This window comes from Lampris incognitus, chromosome 10, assembly GCF_029633865.1.
Source record: "Lampris incognitus isolate fLamInc1 chromosome 10, fLamInc1.hap2, whole genome shotgun sequence".
NCBI lineage: Eukaryota > Metazoa > Chordata > Actinopteri > Lampriformes > Lampridae > Lampris > Lampris incognitus.
The window spans coordinates 1904765-1930663 of NC_079220.1; the positions used below are offsets into that span (position 1 = coordinate 1904765).

At 47.8% G+C, this 25899-nt stretch overlaps 1 protein-coding gene across 1 annotated transcript; it reads right to left on the bottom strand.

Annotated features, from left to right (window-relative positions):
- Positions 1-1279: 1279 nt before the first annotated feature.
- On the bottom strand, positions 1280-25620 carry pex12 (peroxisomal biogenesis factor 12). Its single transcript, XM_056288604.1, has 4 exons — positions 25485-25620; positions 22795-22940; positions 15026-15564; positions 1280-2428 (listed from the first exon to the last, which is right to left on the bottom strand). The coding sequence occupies exons 2-4, from the start codon at positions 22915-22917 to the stop codon at positions 1993-1995; spliced, it is 1098 nt and encodes a 365-aa protein (XP_056144579.1). The 5' UTR covers positions 22918-22940; positions 25485-25620; the 3' UTR covers positions 1280-1992.
- Positions 25621-25899: the final 279 nt, after the last annotated feature.

Here is a 25899-nt window from a genome sequence, read left to right on the forward strand (position 1 = left end):
AAAAATATCTGTTGACCACCAAGCAGTACTGTAACGTGGATGGATAAGAAGACACGCTGGCCGCTGGCTGGCGGGTCGGACCCTGTAGTCGAGCGGTTAGCGATGCCTCCTGCGGTGCGGGCGGTACGGGTTCGCCTCCCGGCCGCGGCACTTCCTGTGGTTACGTTGTCCCCCGAATTCGCTGAAGTATGATCATCGATTGGGTTCATTTCAGGGTTAACGGGCCCTGTGGTGGCCTAGCAGCCTGTCTCCCCGCCTGCCGCCCAGTGACTGCTGGGACAGGCTCCGGCATCCCCGCGACCCCGAGAGCAGGATGAGCGGTCAAGATAATGGCGGGATGGGTCCCAAAACCGTTTCCACATCCTCCTCAGCATTTCATGCCTTCCCTCCCCTGGTGAACTTAGCATTGTCTCATGAATCTCCCTTTCAGTCCTGAGTCAGGTCCACTGTTAAACACCATAGCCTTCATCTCCCCAGTGCGTCAACACGACTCCCGTTAGCCATGAGAATTCAATCTTCTTCACGTTCACGTCTTCAACTTTGTTCCAGAGGAGGCACAGGCTTCATGTGACCTACCTGACCTCTGGGCAGTTTTCCTGGCTGGATAAAACCAGTTTTTTTTTGGGGAGCCCTCCCCCCCCATTGTACTTGGTGAATTACCCCACTCTCCCACGCCGTCCCGGTCTCTGCTCCACCCCCTCTGCTGATCCGGGAGGGCTGCAGACTACCACATGCCTCCTCCCACACATGTGGAGTCACCAGCCTCTTTTTTTCACCTGACAGTGAGGAGTTTCACCAGGGGGACGTAGCACGTGGGAGGGTCACGCCATTCTCCCCAGGTCCCCCTCCCCCCGAACAGACGCCCCGACCGACCAGAGGAGGCGCTAGTGCAGCGACCAGGACACAAACCCACATCCAGCTTCCCACACGCAGACACGGCCAATTGTGTCTGTAGGGACGCCCGTCCAAGCCGGAGGCAAGACGGGGATTCGGACCGGGGACCTCCGTGTTGGTAGGTAACGGAATAGACCGCTACGCTACCTGGACACCCCATGATAAACCCAGTTTTAACTAGTTAAAACATCCCTTGAGTAGAAAGCCGACGTTTTTCCGTCAGTAGACAACATTCAGATCGGCTCTTTAACACTGTGTGGTGTGATAGCAGTTAATCCAAGCTGGGGGTCCAACAGATCCAGTGTTGGACCCCCAGTTCAGGTTTTTTGAATGTCGACGAGAACCAAAGAAAACCCACAAATTCAGTCTGAGAGAGATACTTTATTGATCGCCGTGGGGTAATTATGCTCTGTATTCAGCCCATCCTACCTGTGTAGCTAGGAGCAGTGGGCAGCCACTGTGCAGCGCCCGGGGACCAACTCCAGTTCGTCTTGCCATGCCTTGCTCAGGGGCATAGACAGGAGTATTAACCCTAACATGCATGTCTTTCTGATGGCGGGGGAAACTGGAGCACCCGGAGAAAACCCACCATAGACACGGGGAGAACATGCAAACTCCACCAAAGGGCGACCTGGGATGACCCCCAAGGTTGGGAAACCCCGGGGTTCGAACCCAGGACCTTCTTGCTGTGAGGCGACAGCGCTAACCACTGTGCCGCCTGTCAGTCTGTCAGGGCCATTAGGGTGTCAGTGGGACTACTCTTTATCGATTGTAAGTTTGCTTCATTCCGATAGAGAACGAGATATTTTGTGCATAATGTATGTCAACTCTAAATGCTTTTTAAGAAGTACTGGACTACAACATGTTCCTCAGAAGATCTCCTCTAAACCACAGACTGGTAGAAGAACGGCGCTCTATGACCCATGATCCCTAAACCACTTCGTATCAAAGCTGTTATGGCTTCACTGCAAAACTAGTCCAGGTTTCTTCAAGTGAAAGGGGATCTGGTGTCCCTGAAGTGTAGATCTGCTGATATGATCCAGACCATCTGTACTTTCAATCAAAGTGAGTTCACTCAAACACCCCTCCTGTTCCAGTCTAGCTCTCGGGAACATAGATCTTAACAAGGTGTTGGAGTTCGGTAGGGTAGCCGGTGACCGGACATCGCTGGTTGTTCTTCACATACCTATAAACACAAGGATAACAGAACACAAAGCCAGACGTGGACAGCACTGTGTTGTTGGTCCTTCGGTTGAGACACAGCGGACACTCCCAGCTGCCACCGCAGGAGGTGAAACCTGCTTCTCCAGAGAGGCGCCCCGTGGGCCAGCTGGATGAGGCCTCCTGACGCAGATGCAGGGGAGGGGGCGGTGTGGGGAGGGAGGTCAGGGTCTTGACGGTGCTCTGGTTCTCGGAGGAGTACCACCACTCCAGAAACTGCAGGAAGAAGACTCCTAGTGAGAGGGAGGTGGAGAGGGAGACAGCCACGCCTCCTGCGACTTGGCCTACCGCACACCATGCCCTCTGCAGAAGGCTAGAAACACCAGAGAAGAAGAGATTAGAATGGGTTCGTCTAAATTCGTTCTTTCCTTCTTTCCTTCTTTTTTACTTTTTTGCCCCTTCTTATCCCCAATTGTATCCAACTAATTACCCCACTCCTCCGAGCCGTCCCGGTCTCTGCTCCGCCCCCTCTGCTGATCCGGGGAGGGCTGCAGACTACCTCATGCCTCCTCCCATACATGTGGAGTCTCCAGCCACTTCTTTTCACCTGACAGGGAGGAGTTTCACCAGGGGGACGTAGCACGTGGGAGGATCACGCTATTCCCCCCAGTTCCCCCTCACCCCCCGAACAGGCGCCCCGACCGACCAGAGGAGGCGCTAGTGCAGTGACCAGGACACACACCCACATCCGTCTTCCCACCCGCAGACACGGCCAATTGTGTCTGTAGGGACGCCCGACCAAGCTGGAGGCAACACAGGGATTCGAACCGACGAGCTCCGTGTTGGGAGGCAACAGAATAGACCGCCGGACTACCCGGACGTCCCTCTAACTTTAACACCTGACTTTTGACTGATTCATCATTTATTCATCACTTTGCCACAAAGTTTGTCCTTTGAAAAATGAGTGAAACGACAACGATAACGAATGAAGCATCAAGCCTCCTGGTACAAGATTCAATGTTTGCTTTGTCTTCCAGAAAACTCCAGACACAAAACACACACAGATTCCAGACTAATGGAGGCCAGGTCTGCGTTCACCGGGTTTACATTCAGCTTACATCAGCGCAAAACTATCACAGCCCCCCCCCCCCCCGTTTGTCCCCCGGCCAGTCACCCCACTCTTCCGAGCCGTCCCGGTCTCGGCTCCACCCCCTCTGCCGATCCGGGGAGGGCGGATACACATCACGGTACAGGTCATCACATCATATCACCACATATCTATCACCTTTTCTGTAAAGTCAGTGACCGGCTTATATCAAATTCTGATGACATGATGAATTATAGACTCGACAAATAAAATGTACCGACTCATATTCCATTACTTCCTTCTTTTATTTCGAACCTTTGCACAAGTTTTCCTTGTTTTTCCTGGTTAAAAAAATTCCTGGTTTTGTCCTGGCTGGCCGGAGTCCTTGTGTTCGGAATTAACCCCCTTCTGCATTACGTTCACCGTCCTCCATGTTTGTTTGTGTTGCCTTCATGCAAATTTGCTGCCTGCCTGTCTGCCTGCCTGTCTGTCTGCCTGCCTGCCCGTCTGCCCGTCTGCCCGTCTGCCCGTCTGCCCGCCCACCTGCCCGCCCGTCTGCCTGCCTGCCTGTCTGCCTGCCTGCCTGTCTGCCCGTCTGCCCGTCTGCCCGCCCACCTGCCCGCCCGTCTGCCTGCCTGTCTGCCCGTCTGCCCGTCTGCCCGCCCACCTGCCTGCCTGTCTGCCTGCCTGCCTGCCTGTCTGCCTGCCTGCCTGCCTGCCTGCCTGCCTGCCTGTCTGTCTGCCTGCCTGCCTGCCTGCCTGTCTGCCCGTCTGCCTGCCTGCCTGCCTGCCTGTCTGCCTGCCTGCCTGCCTGCCTGTCTGCCTGCCTGCCCGCCCGTCTGCCTGCCTGCCTGTCTGCCCGTCTGCCCGTCTGCCCGCCCACCTGCCTGCCTGTCTGCCTGCCTGCCTGCCTGTCTGCCTGCCTGCCTGCCTGCCTGTCTGCCTGCCTGCCCGCCCGTCTGCCTGCCTGCCTGTCTGCCCGTCTGCCCGTCTGCCCGCCCACCTGCCTGCCTGTCTGCCTGCCTGCCTGCCTGTCTGCCTGCCTGCCTGCCTGCCTGCCTGCCTGCCTGTCTGTCTGCCTGCCTGCCTGCCTGCCTGCCTGCCCGTCTGCCTGCCTGCCTGCCTGCCTGCCTGCCTGCCTGCCTGCCTGCCTGCCTGCCTGGGTGCTATACAAAGAGTGGAAAGGCTCGTCCAAATGGCGAGAAACCCCGCCGCAGAGCGTGTGACTGGCCTGCAACACAACCAAATAAACGACAGGGCTTAATATGAAACGACAGACCTTTCTATCGCCACATCGCACAGCCCTGCCTCTGGTCCTCATAACAAACCCGGTGCCCCTCACTGCCCCGGTGCCCCGGGGCAGTGAGGGGGACACTGTGCTGTAGGAGGTGCCGTCCTGCAGATGAGACGGTAAACCCAGGTCCTGACTCACTGTGGTCATTAAAGACCCCATGGCACTGATCACCAAGAGTAGGGGGTCCCCGGTATCACCTCCAGCTGGTGTGTGGTGAGCATTGTGGGACAACATGGCTGCCATGCACCACCCAGGTGCTGCGACACATTGGTGGTGGTTGAAGTGAGTTACCCCCTTCAACGTGAAGCGCTTTGGGTGTCTAGATAAAGCGCTACATAAATGTAATGACTATTTTTGTTCTTTTATAAAAAGAACGAGGACCACACCCCCCCCCCCGTGGTGAGAGATGGTAATACTGATTATGTACAGCATCAAAGGTGGAGCAAGATAAATGTTTAAAAGTCAAATAAACGGGGTCCGCGGTGGTGTAGCGGTCTAAGCAGGGGCTTTGTGTCAGGGTCCGCGCCCCGGTCTCGTCAGATCCGACTATGGCCGGACTCCAGGAATCAGCAGTAACTGGCAGCGCTGTCTTGGGGAGGGGGCGGAGTCGGCTTGTGTTCGTCACACGAATGTGTCTCTGTGTGTGTGTGTGGGGGGGGGGGGGGGAGCAGTGGTTCGGCCTGGAGTCGCCTTGTCTCGGAGGTGAGGCGAGGCGACTCCTTCCAGACTGTCGGCCGGAGAGACGCAGCTGGCGAACGCATGCGGTACGAGGGTGGGGGTTTGAACTCAAACAGGGATCGACTGGCCACAAAATTGGGAGAAAAAAGGGAAAAATCAGAAATAAAAAAAAAGAAGATAAAAAGTCAAATAAACACCCGAGTCATACAGACAGAGTCAGAGAAAGACAGAAAGACAGACACAGAAACACGGATATACAGACGAAGACAGAACGATACAGACACAGACAGAGTCAGAGAAAGACAGACAGGTAGACACAGAAACACAGATATACAGACGAAGACAGAAAGATACAGACACAGACAGAGTCAGAGAAAGACAGACACAGACACAGAAACACAGATATACAGACGAAGACATACAGACGAAGACAGAAAGATACAGACACAGACAGAGTCAGAGAAAGACAGACAGGTAGACACAGAAACACAGATATACAGACGAAGACAGAACGATACAGACACAGACAGAGTCAGAGAAAGACAGACAGGTAGACACAGAAACACGGATATACAGACGAAGACAGAAAGATACAGACACAGACAGAGTCAGAGAAAGACAGACACAGACACAGAAACACAGATATACAGACGAAGACATACAGACGAAGACAGAAAGATACAGACACAGACAGAGTCAGAGAAAGACAGACAGGTAGACACAGAAACACAGATATACAGACGAAGACAGAACGATACAGACACAGACAGAGTCAGAGAAAGACAGACAGGTAGACACAGAAACACGGATATACAGACGAAGACAGAAAGATACAGACACAGACAGAGTCAGAGAAAGACAGACAGGTAGACACAGAAACACAGATATACAGACGAAGACAGAACGATACAGACACAGACAGAGTCAGAGAAAGACAGACAGGTAGACACAGAAACACAGATATACAGACGAAGACAGAACGATACAGACACAGACAGAGTCAGAGAAAGACAGACAGGTAGACACAGAAACACGGATATACAGACGAAGACATACAGACAAAGTCAGAAAGACAGACACAGAAACACGGATATACAGACGAAGACAGAAAGATACAGACACAGACAGAGTCAGAGAAAGACAGACAGGTAGACACAGAAACACAGATATACAGACGAAGACAGAAAGATACAGACACAGACAGAGTCAGAGAAAGACAGACAGGTAGACACAGAAACACGGATATACAGACGAAGACATACAGACGAAGACATACAGACGAAGACAGAACGATACAGACACAGACAGAGTCAGAGAAAGACAGACAGGTAGACACAGAAACACAGATATACAGACGAAGACAGAACGATACAGACACAGACAGAGTCAGAGAAAGACAGACAGGTAGACACAGAAACACGGATATACAGACGAAGACAGAACGATACAGACACAGACAGAGTCAGAGAAAGACAGACAGGTAGACACAGAAACACAGATATACAGACGAAGACAGAACGATACAGACACAGACAGAGTCAGAGAAAGACAGACACAGACACAGAAACACAGATATACAGACGAAGACAGAACGATACAGACACAGACAGAGTCAGAGAAAGACAGACAGGTAGACACAGAAACACGGATATACAGACGAAGACAGAACGATACAGACACAGACAGAGTCAGAGAAAGACAGACAGGTAGACACAGAAACACAGATATACAGACGAAGACAGAACGATACAGACACAGACAGAGTCAGAGAAAGACAGACAGGTAGACACAGAAACACGGATATACAGACGAAGACAGAAAGATACAGACACAGACAGAGTCAGAGAAAGACAGACAGGTAGACACAGAAACACGGATATACAGACGAAGACAGAAAGATACAGACACAGACAGAGTCAGAGAAAGACAGACAGGTAGACACAGAAACACGGATATACAGACGAAGACAGAAAGATACAGACACAGACAGAGTCAGAGAAAGACAGACAGGTAGACACAGAAACACAGATATACAGACGAAGACAGAACGATACAGACACAGACAGAGTCAGAGAAAGACAGACAGGTAGACACAGAAACACAGATATACAGACGAAGACAGAACGATACAGACACAGACAGAGTCAGAGAAAGACAGACAGGTAGACACAGAAACACGGATATACAGACGAAGACAGAAAGATACAGACACAGACAGAGTCAGAGAAAGACAGACAGGTAGACACAGAAACACAGATATACAGACGAAGACAGAAAGATACAGACACAGACAGAGTCAGAGAAAGACAGACAGGTAGACACAGAAACACGGATATACAGACGAAGACATACAGACGAAGACATACAGACGAAGACAGAACGATACAGACACAGACAGAGTCAGAGAAAGACAGACAGGTAGACACAGAAACACGGATATACAGACGAAGACAGAAAGACACAGACACAGACAGAGTCAGAGAAAGACAGACAGGTAGACACAGAAACACAGATATACAGACGAAGACATACAGACGAAGACAGAAAGATACAGACACAGACAGAGTCAGAGAAAGACAGACAGGTAGACACAGAAACACAGATATACAGACGAAGACAGAAAGATACAGACACAGACAGAGTCAGAGAAAGACAGACAGGTAGACACAGAAACACGGATATACAGACGAAGACAGAAAGATACAGACACAGACAGAGTCAGAGAAAGACAGACAGGTAGACACAGAAACACAGATATACAGACGAAGACAGAACGATACAGACACAGACAGAGTCAGAGAAAGACAGACAGGTAGACACAGAAACACAGATATACAGACGAAGACAGAACGATACAGACACAGACAGAGTCAGAGAAAGACAGACAGGTAGACACAGAAACACGGATATACAGACGAAGACAGAAAGATACAGACACAGACAGAGTCAGAGAAAGACAGACAGGTAGACACAGAAACACGGATATACAGACGAAGACAGAAAGATACAGACACAGACAGAGTCAGAGAAAGACAGACAGGTAGACACAGAAACACGGATATACAGACGAAGACAGAAAGATACAGACACAGACAGAGTCAGAGAAAGACAGACAGGTAGACACAGAAACACAGATATACAGACGAAGACAGAAAGATACAGACACAGACAGAGTCAGAGAAAGACAGACAGGTAGACACAGAAACACGGATATACAGACGAAGACATACAGACGAAGACATACAGACGAAGACAGAACGATACAGACACAGACAGAGTCAGAGAAAGACAGACAGGTAGACACAGAAACACGGATATACAGACGAAGACAGAAAGACACAGACACAGACAGAGTCAGAGAAAGACAGACAGGTAGACACAGAAACACAGATATACAGACGAAGACATACAGACGAAGACAGAAAGATACAGACACAGACAGAGTCAGAGAAAGACAGACAGGTAGACACAGAAACACGGATATACAGACGAAGACAGAAAGATACAGACACAGACAGAGTCAGAGAAAGACAGACACAGAAACACAGATATACAGACGAAGACAGAACGATACAGACACAGACAGAGTCAGAGAAAGACAGACAGGTAGACACAGAAACACAGATATACAGACGAAGACATACAGACGAAGACAGAAAGATACAGACACAGACAGAGTCAGAGAAAGACAGACACAGACACAGAAACACAGATATACAGACGAAGACATACAGACGAAGACAGAAAGATACAGACACAGACAGAGTCAGAGAAAGACAGACAGGTAGACACAGAAACACAGATATACAGACGAAGACAGAACGATACAGACACAGACAGAGTCAGAGAAAGACAGACAGGTAGACACAGAAACACAGATATACAGACGAAGACAGAACGATACAGACACAGACAGAGTCAGAGAAAGACAGACAGGTAGACACAGAAACACGGATATACAGACGAAGACAGAAAGATACAGACACAGACAGAGTCAGAGAAAGACAGACACAGACACAGAAACACAGATATACAGACGAAGACATACAGACGAAGACAGAAAGATACAGACACAGACAGAGTCAGAGAAAGACAGACAGGTAGACACAGAAACACAGATATACAGACGAAGACAGAACGATACAGACACAGACAGAGTCAGAGAAAGACAGACAGGTAGACACAGAAACACGGATATACAGACGAAGACAGAAAGATACAGACACAGACAGAGTCAGAGAAAGACAGACAGGTAGACACAGAAACACAGATATACAGACGAAGACAGAACGATACAGACACAGACAGAGTCAGAGAAAGACAGACAGGTAGACACAGAAACACAGATATACAGACGAAGACAGAACGATACAGACACAGACAGAGTCAGAGAAAGACAGACAGGTAGACACAGAAACACAGATATACAGACGAAGACAGAACGATACAGACACAGACAGAGTCAGAGAAAGACAGACAGGTAGACACAGAAACACGGATATACAGACGAAGACATACAGACAAAGTCAGAAAGACAGACACAGAAACACGGATATACAGACGAAGACAGAAAGATACAGACACAGACAGAGTCAGAGAAAGACAGACAGGTAGACACAGAAACACAGATATACAGACGAAGACAGAAAGATACAGACACAGACAGAGTCAGAGAAAGACAGACAGGTAGACACAGAAACACGGATATACAGACGAAGACATACAGACGAAGACATACAGACGAAGACAGAACGATACAGACACAGACAGAGTCAGAGAAAGACAGACAGGTAGACACAGAAACACAGATATACAGACGAAGACAGAACGATACAGACACAGACAGAGTCAGAGAAAGACAGACAGGTAGACACAGAAACACGGATATACAGACGAAGACAGAACGATACAGACACAGACAGAGTCAGAGAAAGACAGACAGGTAGACACAGAAACACAGATATACAGACGAAGACAGAACGATACAGACACAGACAGAGTCAGAGAAAGACAGACACAGACACAGAAACACAGATATACAGACGAAGACAGAACGATACAGACACAGACAGAGTCAGAGAAAGACAGACAGGTAGACACAGAAACACGGATATACAGACGAAGACAGAACGATACAGACACAGACAGAGTCAGAGAAAGACAGACAGGTAGACACAGAAACACAGATATACAGACGAAGACAGAACGATACAGACACAGACAGAGTCAGAGAAAGACAGACAGGTAGACACAGAAACACGGATATACAGACGAAGACAGAAAGATACAGACACAGACAGAGTCAGAGAAAGACAGACAGGTAGACACAGAAACACGGATATACAGACGAAGACAGAAAGATACAGACACAGACAGAGTCAGAGAAAGACAGACAGGTAGACACAGAAACACGGATATACAGACGAAGACAGAAAGATACAGACACAGACAGAGTCAGAGAAAGACAGACAGGTAGACACAGAAACACAGATATACAGACGAAGACAGAACGATACAGACACAGACAGAGTCAGAGAAAGACAGACAGGTAGACACAGAAACACAGATATACAGACGAAGACAGAACGATACAGACACAGACAGAGTCAGAGAAAGACAGACAGGTAGACACAGAAACACGGATATACAGACGAAGACAGAAAGATACAGACACAGACAGAGTCAGAGAAAGACAGACAGGTAGACACAGAAACACAGATATACAGACGAAGACAGAAAGATACAGACACAGACAGAGTCAGAGAAAGACAGACAGGTAGACACAGAAACACGGATATACAGACGAAGACATACAGACGAAGACATACAGACGAAGACAGAACGATACAGACACAGACAGAGTCAGAGAAAGACAGACAGGTAGACACAGAAACACGGATATACAGACGAAGACAGAAAGACACAGACACAGACAGAGTCAGAGAAAGACAGACAGGTAGACACAGAAACACAGATATACAGACGAAGACATACAGACGAAGACAGAAAGATACAGACACAGACAGAGTCAGAGAAAGACAGACAGGTAGACACAGAAACACGGATATACAGACGAAGACAGAAAGATACAGACACAGACAGAGTCAGAGAAAGACAGACAGGTAGACACAGAAACACGGATATACAGACGAAGACAGAAAGATACAGACACAGACAGAGTCAGAGAAAGACAGACAGGTAGACACAGAAACACAGATATACAGACGAAGACAGAACGATACAGACACAGACAGAGTCAGAGAAAGACAGACAGGTAGACACAGAAACACAGATATACAGACGAAGACAGAACGATACAGACACAGACAGAGTCAGAGAAAGACAGACAGGTAGACACAGAAACACGGATATACAGACGAAGACAGAAAGATACAGACACAGACAGAGTCAGAGAAAGACAGACAGGTAGACACAGAAACACGGATATACAGACGAAGACAGAAAGATACAGACACAGACAGAGTCAGAGAAAGACAGACAGGTAGACACAGAAACACAGATATACAGACGAAGACAGAAAGATACAGACACAGACAGAGTCAGAGAAAGACAGACAGGTAGACACAGAAACACGGATATACAGACGAAGACATACAGACGAAGACATACAGACGAAGACAGAACGATACAGACACAGACAGAGTCAGAGAAAGACAGACAGGTAGACACAGAAACACGGATATACAGACGAAGACAGAAAGACACAGACACAGACAGAGTCAGAGAAAGACAGACAGGTAGACACAGAAACACAGATATACAGACGAAGACATACAGACGAAGACAGAAAGATACAGACACAGACAGAGTCAGAGAAAGACAGACAGGTAGACACAGAAACACGGATATACAGACGAAGACAGAAAGATACAGACACAGACAGAGTCAGAGAAAGACAGACACAGAAACACAGATATACAGACGAAGACAGAACGATACAGACACAGACAGAGTCAGAGAAAGACAGACAGGTAGACACAGAAACACAGATATACAGACGAAGACATACAGACGAAGACAGAAAGATACAGACACAGACAGAGTCAGAGAAAGACAGACACAGACACAGAAACACAGATATACAGACGAAGACATACAGACGAAGACAGAAAGATACAGACACAGACAGAGTCAGAGAAAGACAGACAGGTAGACACAGAAACACAGATATACAGACGAAGACAGAACGATACAGACACAGACAGAGTCAGAGAAAGACAGACAGGTAGACACAGAAACACAGATATACAGACGAAGACAGAACGATACAGACACAGACAGAGTCAGAGAAAGACAGACAGGTAGACACAGAAACACAGATATACAGACGAAGACAGAACGATACAGACACAGACAGAGTCAGAGAAAGACAGACAGGTAGACACAGAAACACGGATATACAGACGAAGACAGAACGATACAGACACAGACAGAGTCAGAGAAAGACAGACAGGTAGACACAGAAACACGGATATACAGACGAAGACATACAGACAAAGTCAGAAAGACAGACACAGAAACACGGATATACAGACGAAGACAGAAAGATACAGACACAGACAGAGTCAGAGAAAGACAGACAGGTAGACACAGAAACACAGATATACAGACGAAGACAGAAAGATACAGACACAGACAGAGTCAGAGAAAGACAGACAGGTAGACACAGAAACACGGATATACAGACGAAGACATACAGACGAAGACATACAGACGAAGACAGAACGATACAGACACAGACAGAGTCAGAGAAAGACAGACAGGTAGACACAGAAACACAGATATACAGACGAAGACAGAACGATACAGACACAGACAGAGTCAGAGAAAGACAGACACAGACACAGAAACACAGATATACAGACGAAGACAGAACGATACAGACACAGACAGAGTCAGAGAAAGACAGACAGGTAGACACAGAAACACGGATATACAGACGAAGACAGAACGATACAGACACAGACAGAGTCAGAGAAAGACAGACAGGTAGACACAGAAACACAGATATACAGACGAAGACAGAACGATACAGACACAGACAGAGTCAGAGAAAGACAGACAGGTAGACACAGAAACACGGATATACAGACGAAGACAGAAAGATACAGACACAGACAGAGTCAGAGAAAGACAGACAGGTAGACACAGAAACACGGATATACAGACGAAGACAGAAAGATACAGACACAGACAGAGTCAGAGAAAGACAGACAGGTAGACACAGAAACACGGATATACAGACGAAGACAGAAAGATACAGACACAGACAGAGTCAGAGAAAGACAGACAGGTAGACACAGAAACACAGATATACAGACGAAGACAGAACGATACAGACACAGACAGAGTCAGAGAAAGACAGACAGGTAGACACAGAAACACAGATATACAGACGAAGACAGAACGATACAGACACAGACAGAGTCAGAGAAAGACAGACAGGTAGACACAGAAACACGGATATACAGACGAAGACAGAAAGATACAGACACAGACAGAGTCAGAGAAAGACAGACAGGTAGACACAGAAACACGGATATACAGACGAAGACAGAAAGATACAGACACAGACAGAGTCAGAGAAAGACAGACAGGTAGACACAGAAACACGGATATACAGACGAAGACAGAAAGATACAGACACAGACAGAGTCAGAGAAAGACAGACAGGTAGACACAGAAACACGGATATACAGACGAAGACAGAACGATACAGACACAGACAGAGTCAGAGAAAGACAGACAGGTAGACACAGAAACACGGATATACAGACGAAGACAGAACGATACAGACACAGACAGAGTCAGAGAAAGACAGACAGGTAGACACAGAAACACGGATATACAGACGAAGACAGAAAGACACAGACACAGACAGAGTCAGAGAAAGACAGACAGGTAGACACAGAAACACAGATATACAGACGAAGACATACAGACGAAGACAGAAAGATACAGACACAGACAGAGTCAGAGAAAGACAGACAGGTAGACACAGAAACACGGATATACAGACGAAGACAGAAAGATACAGACACAGACAGAGTCAGAGAAAGACAGACAGGTAGACACAGAAACATGGATATACAGACGAAGACAGAAAGATACAGACACAGACAGAGTCAGAGAAAGACAGACAGGTAGACACAGAAACACAGATATACAGACGAAGACAGAAAGATACAGACACAGACAGAGTCAGAGAAAGACAGACAGGTAGACACAGAAACACGGATATACAGACGAAGACATACAGACGAAGACATACAGACGAAGACAGAACGATACAGACACAGACAGAGTCAGAGAAAGACAGACAGGTAGACACAGAAACACGGATATACAGACGAAGACAGAAAGACACAGACACAGACAGAGTCAGAGAAAGACAGACAGGTAGACACAGAAACACAGATATACAGACGAAGACATACAGACGAAGACAGAAAGATACAGACACAGACAGAGTCAGAGAAAGACAGACAGGTAGACACAGAAACACGGATATACAGACGAAGACAGAAAGATACAGACACAGACAGAGTCAGAGAAAGACAGACACAGAAACACAGATATACAGACGAAGACAGAACGATACAGACACAGACAGAGTCAGAGAAAGACAGACAGGTAGACACAGAAACACAGATATACAGACGAAGACATACAGACGAAGACAGAAAGATACAGACACAGACAGAGTCAGAGAAAGACAGACACAGACACAGAAACACAGATATACAGACGAAGACATACAGACGAAGACAGAAAGATACAGACACAGACAGAGTCACAGAAAGACAGACAGGTAGACACAGAAAGCAAGACAGACAGACATACAAGCTGACAAACAAAGGTAGACAGACATGAAGACAGCAAATCTCCACCTTAGGCCGGTTGGGTTTTCGGTGATGTGGCCTTGCAGCTCCATGTCTCTGATGTCCAGAGCAGTGAGGTGGGCAAGTCGGACCCCTGCCAGCCACAGGAGGGGGGAGTGGGCCTGGACCTGCCCAAATACATACAGCAGCTGCTGGCACAACAGCCAGCCAGCCCAGGCGGTGCTGGCGTAAGGATAGGCGGCTAGCAAGGCCCGGTACAGACTCTGGCTCCGGCTCCGCACCACCCGGATGGAGAAATCGTCCTCGTCTCTTTGCCGGGCCAAAGTCAGCTCCAGTTTGGCCCGCAGGTATGGCACCAGACAGAGGAGGAGCAGAGAGAGCCAGTGAGACTTCCTGTTCAGTCCCAGGTGGACAGGAAGCACCCGCCTTGAGCTGGACACTCTCTTCAGTCCATAGAAGTTCTCTGAGAAGGAAGCACTACTCAGTGACAGGAAGTGGTTCTGGAGAAGGAGGTCAAGGACCATAAATATCTCATCAAACCTCTGCCACAAGAACCCCAAAACAGATGGGTTGGACTCAGCCAGGACCTGGGAGGGAGGGAAAAATTATTAATTAAAAAAATAAATACAATAACTAGAATATAATGAGAAATAAATACAATAATTATAATGTAATGAGAAATAAATACAATAACTAGAATATAATAGAGAAATAAATAAAATTATAATGTAATGAGAAATAAATACAATAACTAGAATATAATAATGAGAAATAAATACAATAATTAGAATATAATAATGAGAATACATACAATAACTAGAACATAATAATGAGAAATAAATACAATAATTAGAATATAATAATGAGAAATAAATACAATAATTAGAATATAATGAGAAATAAATACAATAATTAGAATATAATAATGAGAAATAAATACAATAATTAGAATGTAATGAGAAATAAATACAATAACTAGAATATAATAATGAGAAATAAATAAAATTATAATGTAATGAGAAATAAATACAATAACTAGAATATAATAATGAGAAATAAATACAATAATTAGAATATAATAATGAGAAGTAAATACAATAATTAGAATATAATAATGAGAAAAATACAATAATTAGAATATAATAATTAAAAATAAAATAATTAGAATATAATAATAAAAAATACAATAATTAGAATATAATAATGAGAAGACAAAAAAAGAAAAAGAAGACAATCATGAAGAAGGACTACATTAGTAGTGCATTGCATATATTATTTCAGCCTGTATTTTCAAACCTTTTAGGCATAGGCCGTAACCCTAACCCTATGGAGCTGCCAGGGAAGAGGAGAAGAGGAAGGCCAAAGAGGAGGTTTATGGATGTGGTGAGGGAGGACATGCAGGTGGCTGGTGTGACAGAGGAAGATGCAGAGGACAGGAAGAGATGGAAATGGATGATCCGCTGTGGCGCCCCCTAACGGGAGCAGCTGAAAGTAGTAGTAGATATTAAACCAACGTGTGTACTGCTCTGCGTATGTGCTCTCATAATGGATGGCCTTCATATTATTTATTCACAGTGACCTCTCTGAATCAGAAACAACACTCAGCCTGTTCCAGCACAGTTCAGCAATATTCATTCTTCCTGTTCTGATACTGTGGCAAGAGACCTTTTCCAGTTCAGTCACACCTCCTAATTCAAACAACGTGCTTCATCGCCTGGGAGGACCTGGGCAAAGGTCACTGCTCGGACCGGATAATTACTGAAGACTTCCTACTGGTCCAGGGTCACCTGAGCGGGGAGAGGCTTGCCTGGAGTTAGAGACGGCAACCAAGGAGACAAGGAAGCCAAGTCAGTTTGATCTGTACAGCCCAATATCACAAATTTCAAATGTGCCTCGGGGCGCTTTACACCAACACAACATCCTGTCATTAATTGGCAACATCCTGCCAAACATTAAATGGGCAATGGCCAAACTTCTGTGTAAAATCATGCTTGTGACTTCGCTCTACGGAGGTGCACGTGTGCATTAATGAACTTGTGTTGCGGGTACAGGACTGTTGAGATGACTGGTTTGCTAGCTTGGTGCATATGCAGGATCGAAATGTCTCTCCGCAGTTAAGTGACGGCGAGTCCCACGCCGTTATTTGCATATGACATCATGGACGGCACTTTCGCAAATATGCAGGCTATGTATAAGTATGTATATTACTACTGCGGAGAGGCTTTTCCATCACTCTGTGTTTCTGTCATGGACTTAACAGGAGAGTGATCTAGTCCATCACCTGTCGGTCTTAACAGGGGAGTGATCTAGTCGATGCCGACACATCTTTCTGGCAACCCAAGCATTCTGACTAGGCTGGCTTTTGTGATCTCTGATTGCTTCATCCTAGCATGATTGGTGCTGACATGAATAACAATGTTGCTGAAAGTAGTGGTGCTGTGTGCCTGGGTTCCCTGACTCTCCCCCCGTGATGCCAGCACCCTAAGATTAGCCTCTATGTAGGAGACTCTGGCCCCGGGTAAACAGTGAACCAAGGCTGGCGAAGCTAATCTAACATTGCGGGTAATGGAGTCTCCTATCACTAGCGTGCGTTGCTTTACTCTGTCGACAGGAGCGGGAGAAGCACAATGGCCGGTAGGACTACCAACAGGGCTGGTGAGTGGAGAAACCCGGTTTGCAGTTAGGAGAGGTGACTGCAGACCAGGCCACACGACCGGTGGCTTGCTCTTTCGAGCCTTCCCATGCCGACGAAGCTGAGCTAGTGCTAACCATAGCAGGCCTGCTGTCAGGCCCGGGGCTACTGAGCTAGTGCTAACAATAGCCGGTCTGCTGTCAGGCCCGGGGCTACTGAGCTAGTGCTAACAATAGCAGGCCTGCTGTCAGGCCCGGGGCTACTGAGCTAGTGCTAACAATAGCAGGTCTGCTGTCAGGCCGGGGGCTACTGAGCTAGTGCTAACAATAGCAGGTCTGCTGTCAGGCCCGGGGCTACTGAGCTAGTGCTAACAATAGCAGGTCTGCTGTCAGGCCCGGGGCTACTGAGCTAGTGCTAACAATAGCAGGCCTGCTGTCAGGCCCGGGGCTACTGAGCTAGTTCTAACAATAGCAGGTCTGCTGTCAGGCACGGGGCTACTGAGCTAGTGCTAACAATAGCAGGTCTGCTGTCAGGCCCGGGGCTACTGAGCTAGTGCTAACAATAGCAGGCCTGCTGTCAGGCCCGGGGCTACTGAGCTAGTGCTAACAATAGCAGGTCTGCTGTCAGGCCCGGGGCTACTGAGCTAGTGCTAACAATAGCAGGTCTGCCTTTAGGCCCGGGGCTACTGAGCTAGTGCTAACAATAGCAGGCCTGCTGTCAGGCCCGGGGCTACTGAGCTAGTGCTAACAATAGCAGGCCTGCTGTCAGGCCCGGGGCTACTGAGCTAGTGCTAACAATAGCAGGTCTGCTGTCAGGCACGGGGCTACTGAGCTAGTGCTAACAATAGCAGGTCTGCTGTCAGGCACGGGGCTACTGAGCTAGTGCTAACAATAGCAGGTCTGCCTTTAGGCCCGGGGCTACTGAGCTAGTGCTAACAATAGCAGGCCTGCTGTCAGGCCCGGGGCTACTGAGCTAGTGCTAACAATAGCAGGTCTGCTGTCAGGCACGGGGCTACTGAGCTAGTGCTAACAATAGCAGGCCTGCTGTCAGGCACGGGGCTACTGAGCTAGTGCTAACAATAGCAGGTCTGCTGTCAGGCACGGGGCTACTGAGCTAGTGCTAACAATAGCAGGCCTGCTGTCAGGCACGGGGCTAAGGCTATCTGGAGTGCCCGTCACATCTAACGTAATCCTAGCTGAAAGCAGCTGCTCTAACTCATGGACGCGTCTCTCTAGTAGAGACAACCTGTCTGTAACTACGGAGCAGTCACCACAAACCATCGTTTTAACGAGGCTGCGTTGACTGCGAATGTAATAGAGCTAACTGCTAAGCTAACTGCTAAGCTTGACGCTAGTAACAAACCAGGAACGAGAGGCTGCCTACTAAACACAAGAGTCGTTTGAGAAAGAAAACTAGAGAATCTAGATAAGTGACCTAAGTACACAAAATAGCTAAATCAGTAGAACAAATGAAGAGGTTAGGGCAGAATAAAAGAAGACACAGTAAGAGAATATACAGCAGTTATCGATCTCACGAAGCTGACTCTCACGAAGGCGGAAGCCGGAAACAGCTGGCCAAGGAGCAAAGGAAGGTGGAATAGGAAACTGGTATCATGGTGGACAGTGAAGTGTTGTCAGGTGGTAAGAAATAGGAACAAAGCATTTAAACAGTTAAAAGAATTTACAATTTCATTTAAGTAGATGCTTTTATCCAAAGCGACATACATCTGAAAGGTAGTTGGTTTTTATAGCATTAGCAGTGTAAGCCACAGACTCTTGAGACTCATCCCAACCAGGGTTTGAACCCCTGATCTCCGGCGGGAAAGCTGGAGTTCTGCTTAGTAGCTCACTCCTAACATGCAGCATTTGATCCAGTACAGGAAGGCACAGTCAGTGGTGAGAAGAACAGTAATACCAGCTAAGAGAGCAATTTGGAGAAGGTTTTGTGATAGTTTAGGGGGACCACCACCTGTGGGAGTGGTATGGGGGATGATAAAGAAGAGGAGGTGTGAAAAGAGAGATTAGGACTATGCAGTTTTGAAATATCAGCAGACTGCAGTTTCTAATAGGGATAAAGTAGAGATGATGGCTAAAACGTTTGCTAGGGTACATAGCTCAGATAACTCCTCGGAAGAAGAAGGCGGAGAGCGGCAAGTAGCTCAGATAACTCCTCGGAAGAAGAAGGCAGAGAGCGGTGAGTAGCTCAGATAACTTCTCAGAAGAAGAAGGCGGAGAGTGGTGAGTAGCTCAGATAACTCCTAAGAAGAAGAAGGCAGAGAGTGGCGAGTAGCTCAGATAACTCCTCAGAAGAAGAAGGCAGAGAGCGGTGAGTAGCTCAGATAACTTCTCAGAAGAAGAAGGCGGAGAGCGGCGAGTAGCTCAGATAACTTCTCAGAAGAAGAAGGCAGAGAGCGGCGAGTAGCTCAGATAACTCCTCAGAAGAAGAAGGCAGAGAGTGGTGAGTAGCTCAGATAACTTCTCAGAAGAAGAAGGCAGAGAGCGGTGAGTAGCTCAGATAACTCCTCAGAAGAAGAAGGCAGAGAGCGGCGGGTGAGTAGCTCAGATAACTCCTCAGAAGAAGAAGGCGGAGAGTGGTGAGTAGCTCAGATAACTCCTAAGAAGAAGAAGGCAGAGAGTGGCGAGTAGCTCAGATAACTCCTCAGAAGAAGAAGGCAGAGAGCGGTGAGTAGCTCAGATAACTCCTCAGAAGAAGAAGGCAGAGAGCGGTGAGTAGCTCAGATAACTTCTCAGAAGAAGAAGGCAGAGAGCGGTGAGTAGCTCAGATAACTCCTCAGAAGAAGAAGGCAGAGAGTGGCGAGTAGCTCAGATAACTCCTCAGAAGAAGAAGGCAGAGAGTGGTGAGTAGCTCAGATAACTTCTCAGAAGAAGAAGGCAGAGAGCGGTGAGTAGCTCAGATAACTCCTCAGAAGAAGAAGGCAGAGAGCGGCGGGTGAGTAGCTCAGATAACTCCTCAGAAGAAGAAGGCGGAGAGTGGTGAGTAGCTCAGATAACTCCTAAGAAGAAGAAGGCAGAGAGTGGCGAGTAGCTCAGATAACTCCTCAGAAGAAGAAGGCAGAGAGCGGTGAGTAGCTCAGATAACTCCTCAGAAGAAGAAGGCAGAGAGCGGTGAGTAGCTCAGATAACTTCTCAGAAGAAGAAGGCAGAGAGCGGTGAGTAGCTCAGATAACTCCTCAGAAGAAGAAGGCAGAGAGTGGCGAGTTAGCACCCACGTTAGACAGGAAGCGGGACACAGAGGATGTAATGAATGCTCCATTCACTGTGGCAGAGCTGACTAAAGTAATAAATAGATCGAAACTTACATCTCCAGGGAAAGATCACGTGTTTTATTATGCTAAAGCATTTCTGAGACGAGGCAGTGACTACATGATGTTAGAAAAGTGGATTTATTGTGTTAGTGCGACTAAAACTGGACTTTTAAAATACATGTAAACATGTTAGTCCCTCTGACATCGTACTAAATCGAGTTTCTGGAAGTGGGACTAACACACCTAGACAATGCGGTTGGGGATGGACTTACTCTGGCATGTATACGCTTCAGTCAAGATTCAAGACTCTATTTGTTATGTCTCATTATAAAACTACAAGAGAGTAAAATTCTACAGTTCCGGCTCCTCAACACTGCAGCAACAATAGCAATAAAATAACAACAAAACAGAACAAAAAAAGCAGCAACAATAATAGTGTGTGATGTATGTAAGGTGCTGTGTGTGTGTGTGTGTGTGTGTGTGTGTGTGTGTGTGTGTGTGTGTGTGTGTGTGTGTGTGTGTGTGTGTAAACTGATGAGCCGCTGAAGACCACAGGTCAGTACCATCAGTCCGGCACCAGGCTTAGTGTCTTTAATGGTCTTTGTTCAAAAGCCTGGCTGCTTGGTGGAAGAAGCTGTTCTGGAGCCTACAGGTCTGGGCTTTGAGGCTGCAGTAATAATAATAATAATAAATCAATCTTATAAAGCACTTTTCTAGTACTCAAAGTCGCTTTAAAATAAATGACAGAACCGCTTGCCTGGCGGTAGCAGCTGGATAATCCTACGGGCTTTGCTGACACAACGTCTGTTATACATGTCCTGGATGGAGGGAAACTCACATCCACTGATGTCCTAGGTCGTCCGCACCACCCTCTGCGCATGATCCATAGTTCCCGCGGCAGTCTTTCATCCAATAGCGACCAGCTGAAAGGGGGCATAGCGCCACCTACCGGACTGGGGTCGGACATACTTCCGTCAATAAATCGATTCTCCCCCGGTTCTTGTATACTGAGACAACGACAGTAGTCCAGTTACATGGCCTGATGGCGCTGTAACCGCAGCTCCACTTAGCTGTGCATGTCAACACACTGACTGAGAAAGTTGGTGGGTTTTTATAACAGTATGGGAGGAAGGGAGATTGTCAAGTACTTGGAAAGGTGTAGTGGTGACTCCAGTTAGGAAAGCAGGAAAAAGGTTTCAGTAGAACAGTGAGTGGAAAGAGGAGAGAACGGACAGTAATGGCTAGGCTACGGCTGGGACGCTGTGGTTTAAACAGAACACTAAAAGCAGAAGGGAAACACCGGTTAGGTTTATGTGAGGAATGTCAAGCGGAGGAATCAGCTGAGCATGTTATTATGGTCTGCAGGAACGCTGGGGCACACAGAGGTGATGAGGGCAGAGCTGAGGGAATCTGGGGTGCAGGAATTCTCATTGTGGTGAAGTAACACGTGTCAGGGTGTTGTTCACTTTGTTAAGGTAGACTAAATTATTTTTTAGGTTATGATTGTTAACAGGTGGCACGGTAGCGCAGTGGTTAGCACGGTTGCCTCACAGCAAGAGGGTCCCGGGTTCGTGCAACCCCCCAAGGTTGGGGGGTTGCACGGGTCGTCCTCTGTGTGGAGTTTGCATGTTGTCCCCGTGTCTGTGTGGGTTTCCTCCGGGGGCTCCAGTTTCCTCACACAGTCCAAAGACATGTAGGTCAGGTGACTCAAAGACGTGTAGGTCAGGTGACTCAAAGACATGTAGGTCAGGTGACTCAAAGACATGTAGGTCAGGTGACTCAAAGACGTGTAGGTCAGGTGACTCAAAGACATGTAGGTCAGGTGACTCAAAGACATGTAGGTCAGGTGAATTAGCCGTACTAAATTGTCCCTGTGTGTGTGTGTGTGTGTGTGTGTGTGTGTGTCCATCAACAACTGACCTTAGCAGCGTGTCTCAGAGCTGGTTTGACAGCCTCCATCAGTGACTCTTGCGCCAGCACTTCGAAGATGGAAGGTCTGTCGTCTACAGCTGCTGTGATGAAGTGAGCACCAGCCTGCGCCATGGCTGCTGTCTGCAAACTGGTCTCTGTAGAACAGAACAAAAGACCCACTTCTACTAAGACTTGTGTTGAATCAAATAAAGAAGGAAAAAAAGTTTGGCGATTGTTTGCCGTCCACTTCTTTTACAGTACTCTGGATACTGAGCAGGTGCATCCCGGGAATAACGATTGGTGGTTTAACGTCCTTGATTTTTGATTTGGAGTTTAGTCACACGTTGTGTAGCAAAACTAACATGTAGGCAGACAAACGCAACGTAGAGTCTGTCCTGCAACGTAGAGTCTGTCCTGCAACGTAGAGTCTGTCCTGCAACGTAGAGTCTGTCCTGCAACGTAGTCTGTCCTGCAACGTAGAGTCTGTCATGCAACGTAGAGTCTGTCCTGCATTGTAGAGTCTGTCCTGCAACGTAGAGTCTGTCCTGCAACGTAGTCTGTCCTGCAACGTAGAGTCTGTCATGCAACGTAGAGTCTGTCCTGCAACGTAGTCTGTCCTGCAACGTAGTCTGTCCTGCAACGTAGAGTCTGTCCTGCAACGTAGAGTCTGTCCTGCAACGTAGTCTGTCCTGCAACGTAGAGTCTGTCCTGCAACGTAGAGTCTGTCCTGCAACGTAGAGTCTGTCCTGCAACGTAGTCTGTCCTGCAACGTAGAGTCTGTCCTGCAACGTAGAGTCTGTCATGCAACGTAGAGTCTGTCATGCAACGTAGAGTCTGTCCTGCAACGTAGTCTGTCATGCAACGTAGAGTCTGTCCTGCAACGTAGTCTGTCCTGCAACGTAGTCTGTCCTGCAACGTAGAGTCTGTCCTGCAACGTAGAGTCTGTTATGTAACGTTGAGTCTGTCCTGCAACGTAGTCTGTCCTGCAACGTAGAGTCTGTCCTGCAACGTAGAGTCTGTCATGCAACGTAGAGTCTGTCATGCAACGTAGTCTGTCTGCAACGTAGAGTCTGTCCTGCAACGTAGTCTGTCCTGCAACGTAGTCTGTCTGCAACGTAGTCTGTCCTGCAACGTAGAGTCTGTCCTGCAACATAGAGTCTGTCATGCAACGTAGTCTGTCCTGCAACGTAGTCTGTCTGCAACGTAGAGTCTGTCCTGCAACATAGAGTCTGTCATGCAACGTAGTCTGTCCTGCAACGTAGAGTCTGTCATGCAACGTAGTCTGTCATGCAACGTAGAGTCTGTCATGCAACGTAGAGTCTGTCCTGCAACGTAGAGTCTGTCCTGCAACGTAGTCTGTCATGCAACGTAGAGTCTGTCATGCAACGCAGTCTGTCATGCAACGTAGAGTCTGTCATGCAACGTAGAGTCTGTCCTGCAACGTAGAGTCTGTCATGCAACGTAGAGTCTGTCATGCAACGTAGAGTCTGTCCTGCAACGTAGTCTGTCATGCAACGTAGTCTGTCTGCAACGTAGTCTGTCCTGCAACGTAGAGTCTGTCCTGCAACGCAGTCTGTCATGCAACGTAGAGTCTGTCATGCAACGTAGTCTGTCCTGCAACGTAGTCTGTCTGCAACGTAGAGTCTGTCCTGCAACATAGAGTCTGTCATGCAACGTAGAGTCTGTCCTGCAACGTAGTCTGTCATGCAACGTAGAGTCTGTCATGCAACGTAGAGTCTGTCCTGCAACATAGAGTCTGTCATGCAACATAGAGTCTGTCATGCAACGTAGAGTCTGTCATGCAACGCAGTCTGTCATGCAACGTAGAGTCTGTCCTGCAACGTAGAGTCTGTCATGCAACGTAGAGTCTGTCATGCAACGTAGAGTCTGTCCTGCAACGTAGTCTGTCATGCAACGTAGTCTGTCTGCAACGTAGTCTGTCCTGCAACGTAGAGTCTGTCCTGCAACGCAGTCTGTCATGCAACGTAGAGTCTGTCATGCAACGTAGAGTCTGTCATGCAACGTAGAGTCTGTCATGCAACGCAGTCTGTCATGCAACGTAGAGTCTGTCCTGCAACGTAGAGTCTGTCCTGCAACGTAGAGTCTGTCCTGCAACGCAGAGTCTGTCATGCAACGTAGAGTCTGTCCTGCAACGTAGAGTCTGTCCTGCAACGCAGAGTCTGTCCTGCAACGTAGAGTCTGTCCTGCAACGTAGAGTCTGTCATGCAACGCAGAGTCTGTCCTGCAACGCAGTCTGTCCTGCAACGTAGAGTCTGTCATGCAACGTAGAGTCTGTCATGCAACGTAGAGTCTGTCCTGCAACGTAGTCTGTCCTGCAACGTAGAGTCTGTCATGCAACGTAGAGTCTGTCATGCAACGTAGTCTGTCCTGCAACGTAGAGTCTGTCCTGCAACGTAGAGTCTGTCATGCAACGTAGAGTCTGTCATGCAACGTAGAGTCTGTCCTGCAACGTAGAGTCTGTCATGCAACGCAGTCTGTCCTGCAACGCAGTCTGTCCTGCAACGTAGAGTCTGTCCTGCAACGTAGAGTCTGTCCTGCAACGTAGTCTGTCCTGTAACGTAGAGTCTGTCCTGCAACGCAGAGTCGGCCATGCCAAGCTGACGCTGAAACGCACGCTAGAATAAACAGGGCTTAATTAACATTATGAACACGGAATACGTGAACGTGCTGGCACTGACCTCTACACAAAGTCCGTCTGAGTGTCCGTCAGCATCGGACGCTCAGAACTGTCGGTTTACACTGAAAATTACAACACGAAGAACGAGTTCTGAGGTTTTATCGCTGCCAAATGTCCCTTATCGACCGCGTCCACAACTTGTCTCTTCTCCCACCGTGACTTCACTCCACTTCCGGACTCCCTTTACGCTTCACGTGACGTCATCACGCACAAAGGCGGGTTAACCTGAATAAGATACACCACTCGCCCTCCCTCCTTTACGCTTTCCGTGACGTCATCACGCACAAAGGCGGTTAGCCTGAAAAAGATACGCCACTCGTCCCCCCTCCTTTACGCTTTACGTGACGTCATCACGCACAAAGGCGGTTAACCTGAATAAGATACGCCACTCGTCCCCCCTCCTTTACGCTTTACGT

Excerpts from the sequence above, each read along its gene's own strand:
- pex12 (XM_056288604.1), bottom strand. The coding sequence starts at position 22,917 with ATGGCGCAGGCTGGTGCTCACTTCATCACAGCAGCTGTAGACGACAGA. Across the intron at positions 15,565-22,794 it reads CTCTGAGACACGCTGCTAAG|GTCCTGGCTGAGTCCAACCC; the intron begins GTCAGTTGTTGA and ends CCTCCCTCCCAG. Across the intron at positions 2,429-15,025 it reads GAAAACCCAACCGGCCTAAG|CCTTCTGCAGAGGGCATGGT; the intron begins GTGGAGATTTGC and ends TGGTGTTTCTAG.